The 4,125-nt window shown below is 32.2% G+C and overlaps 1 protein-coding gene across 1 annotated transcript; it reads right to left on the bottom strand.

Moving 5' to 3' along the window:
• Positions 1–839: 839 nt before the first annotated feature.
• Positions 840–2,416, bottom strand: LOC145130557 (uncharacterized). The gene is made up of 7 exons (XM_079065336.1): positions 2,270–2,416; positions 2,083–2,135; positions 1,656–1,916; positions 1,519–1,587; positions 1,226–1,399; positions 1,007–1,063; positions 840–919 (listed from the first exon to the last, which is right to left on the bottom strand). The coding sequence occupies exons 2-7, from the start codon at positions 2,096–2,098 to the stop codon at positions 840–842; spliced, it is 657 nt and encodes a 218-aa protein (XP_078921462.1). The 5' UTR covers positions 2,099–2,135; positions 2,270–2,416.
• Between the last annotated feature and the right edge of the window lie 1,709 nt (positions 2,417–4,125).

The raw sequence follows: 4,125 nt of genomic DNA on the forward strand, positions 1-4,125 counted from the left end.
ACGATACAGACGTCATATATTCTTAACAAAAAGATAAGACCTTGTTATAAAAACTCTCAATCAATTGACATTGTGTTCTGATAAAAAGATTATGACCCTCCACTTACGCAACAAATCAAACACTTCAGAGTCTAAAGACAGAACCTAAGAAAAAAAAGACCTAGATTTTTCACTTTCTTAATAATTTTGAGTCCGGTATATGAATGATGAAATCCCTATTTCGTATCAATAATAAACTTCAGATTCAAATAGGACAACTCACTTGTTATATATAATGACAATCAAACTATATCAAACACAAACAAATTAACCACTGCACATGTTAAATGAAAAAAGTAAAGCATATGACAGTAAGCAATTAAAAAAAAATAGAAAAACCTACCCAAGATTGAGAAAGAAAGGTTTGGTTCTGCTTCTTAGGTATGAGTATAATGGATGAGCGGAGAGACATATATGATTCTGGTTATCCCAATGTCATACGTGGTGGGATTCAGACTCGTTGCAGGCAAAATCTCTCCAACGGCTTCAATTTCTCCTGCAGTGTTTCCATTTTACAATGTTATTATGTTACAATGTTATAAGATCCCTCCCTATGTAATACCCAAAATACCCTTTTGAAATTTTTGTAAAACTTGCATATTTTTCTTCCAGATTTCCATTATTATCATCTACTATCAAGTTCAAATCTTCATAAAGAATAATGAATTAATAGATATATGTATATGTGTATACATATATACACATACATATACATATATACATATAAGGAATAATAAGAAATTTTACTTTTACTTTTAACTTAAAAAGAAATTACCCGTGGATCATCTCCTGCAGCTGGACTAGTACTCAGCAACAAGCTTTGAGAAATAAGAATCTGACTCCATTAGCTTGGAGGGCGCATCATATTCCATCATTTCACCTATTATACATGAAATTTTACTATTTTGTAGAGGGTAATTGTGTCATTTTATGAGATATATGGGTTTCTGAAGAATAAGATATATACCAGAGGAAAGGACCATGACCATGTCACTGTCTATAACAGTTGGAATCCTATGAGCAACTGTTCCAAGTAAAATGGTTGTATTAGTGGGAGCAAAACTGAAAAAATCAGTTATACTCAGGGACCAAAAGCAAGTAACCATTAAATTCCATCCCTGATTCAATCATACTGAACACTACCTTAGCTTTGTACAGGTAGGTATAGTTTAAGAAGGACACTAACCAGGTCCAGGTGGAGGCTTTGACAAATCAAAAGAAGCATGCGATCCCCCATCTCTTTTCTTTTCATTTGATAAGATCTGTGATTCGTCATGGCCCTCTGATGCTTCTGCTTCCGGTTGTTTATCTTTTAAAATTCCCAGTCCCACATCAGACATTGCATCCATTGGTGGCATTCCTGCTCCATTAACCCTCACAAGTCACAATCTAACCTGATGTTGGTTTTGTTATGGTGGGTAAGTTGTACATGAGATGAGAACCTAGGTAAACAATTATGTACACATGCTAAAAGATAACTTACAGCAAAAACACCACCAGCTCCATTCCCAGCATCCACAACTATATGAAATCCTTCTAATGGCTTTTCTGTAATTCACAGCAAGTAAGAAAATAAGCATGAGAGAAAGAAAAAAAAAAGTAATCTTCACATATACCTATGTTTCCTGAAGCTTTGCGAACTGCTGTTACAAGGTTAGAAGCGTAAATAGCCATGTAGTCAACTTTAGTGATGGAAGATGAAACTTTTCTTTCTGCCTCTTCTAGAGATTCTGGTGTAAATCCATTGTATATGTTTGCAGCATGCTCCAGAATGTCTTTAATGTCGGGTTTTCCAAGGCCTCCTTCATTAGTAAAGAATTTAAAACCATTTCTATTATAAGGAAGATGGCTTGCTGTTATCATGATAGCTCCATCAACTGGACATAGAAAGTCTTCATTAGTAAAGAATTTAAAACCATTTCTATTGAACATTGCTGGAGTAGATGCTAATCTACGAAAACACCACTGAAAATAATTAACAAGATCATAACACCCAAAAAGAAATTAGTCAAAATAATGAAGAAATGATTACAATTACATTACCCGTATTGCACAACATCAAAGCCTACACCAGCAATTCCCCGAGAAGCTGCATCCTGAAAAAAAACATTAGGTTAATGTATTGTTTCATGCTGAAAAAGATGAGGTGTCAACAGGGAATTAGATACTATTCACATTCTCATAATTGAAAATAGCCCTAAACAAAAGCAACCATAAATATGAGACTTACATCTGTGTATATCTGTGAGGAGTCACGAGACACAGGATGATTTGTGTATGTGACAAAGGCATAATCAGCTCTAATATGTTCTTGAATCAAAATACCAATGCATAATGTATCATGATTCCTGTTTTTATATGCTCTTTCATTCCATTTAGAAGCCCAAACCTGAACAAAATGGGTAAGATAACAAATGTTAAACCATTCCAATTTTTGATGCAAAATTTCAATAGGTTTGACCATAAAGTCAAACCACAACTACTTTTTGGGATGAGGGGGAAAAGTATCAAATATACCTTCTTCATTTCTTGCTAGATTTGATTCCATGTATCCTCTGCCGGACCTTGAGGCAAAGGAAAACTTGAAAGATCGATTATGATACAAGTGCTGCGGGATTCAATAGTTTGGAGGTGGGTTCAATAGAAAGGGAGGATTGTCGGAAATTGTAATAGAGTAAAATGGATTTGAAGATTTTCTAATATGGTTATAGTTATGGGGAATTGAAGCTATAGAATTGGTGTATATGGGATAATGGGATCAAACGTATATGGTTTTAGGCTTTATTATTATATAACTGATCTATATATAGCATAATGTAGACTCTTTTGTATGAGTACTCAAGTAATAGAGTCTATATTATTTATTGCTTACAATGGTTTTTGTCTAGTTTAATAATAATAATCATAATAACAACCATTAATAATAATAATCATAATAACAATCGTTAAGTTATGAGGCGTATTTAACCATTAGAATAGAGTTTGAATTATATTAGAAAGACTATATTGATAATTATTTTAGAAAGACTATATTAACATAGTCATTTAATAATTATAAGATTTGAAGTATATTGCTAAAATAAATTAATTCGATAAAAATAAAGGATAAGATGTTAAAATGTGAATAAGAGACTTAAACTGTAAATGGTATTTAGCAAACATATATGATATGACTACTTTACTAAACTACATGAAATTTAATTAGTGAAGTATAATATTATTTAATGTTTCGTAGATGTGAAAGTAGCCTCTTGTGATGATTATATAATTTTGTAGATAAATGCTTAGGTATGAAAAGTGATTTTATATATGTGGAGACAAATCCCTTTCTTGATTCGCAAATTAGTTTTTGTGAAACATATGTTCATTATTTGTTTCTGAAAGATGTTTTGCAGACAACTTGATGAGGATGTTTTCTATGTACCACAAAATCAAACCTCTTACCGAACAAAAGGCTATGACCTTGAGCCCCTTTTTAGGGTACTCTACAAAATCTACCTGTTTGATTGGCCCATATGCCTCAAACTCCCTTTTATTTTTGTTCTCTGTTGTCTCATAGTTCTGAACGTTTAAAAAAGAAACATTAATTTATTTAAATCAAGAAACTAAAAAGACATAAAGCCTTAAAAGGAATCAATGCAAAAGAGAGTAATGCTCACAAGCCAAGCAACAAACATTGTCTTGTATGGATCTCCAGATTTATTTGGTGTCTTTCACTTCATGTTTGATTTTTATAAGAAAAAAATAACATAAGATTTATATAGCAAGCAGTTTACCTTTTATACAGCTAACTTCCCCAAAGAAAAAAACATGTTATGCAAAATTTATTTAAAGATTTGGACTTTTCCACCACTGCAATTGTCTTGTTAAGACCCTCCAATATTTTATCAATAGCAGCCCTCTTGTGAGATAGGTTCACTTAATATGCTAGAAAAAATAATTTTAAGTTAAACATAAATATGAAATCACACAAAATATATGTTTTTATGGAAAATGACAATATTGGGTCTCTTACATTTAACTTTAGCAAAGAAGATGTCAAAGAAGCAAGTCGTTTAGCCTTAATTTGTCCCTGGAAAACAATTA

Source organism: Lactuca virosa, chromosome 8 (genome assembly GCF_052849685.1).
Source record: "Lactuca virosa cultivar CGN04683 chromosome 8, Lactuca_virosa_CGN04683_v6, whole genome shotgun sequence".
NCBI classification, from domain to species: Eukaryota; Viridiplantae; Streptophyta; class Magnoliopsida; order Asterales; family Asteraceae; genus Lactuca; species Lactuca virosa.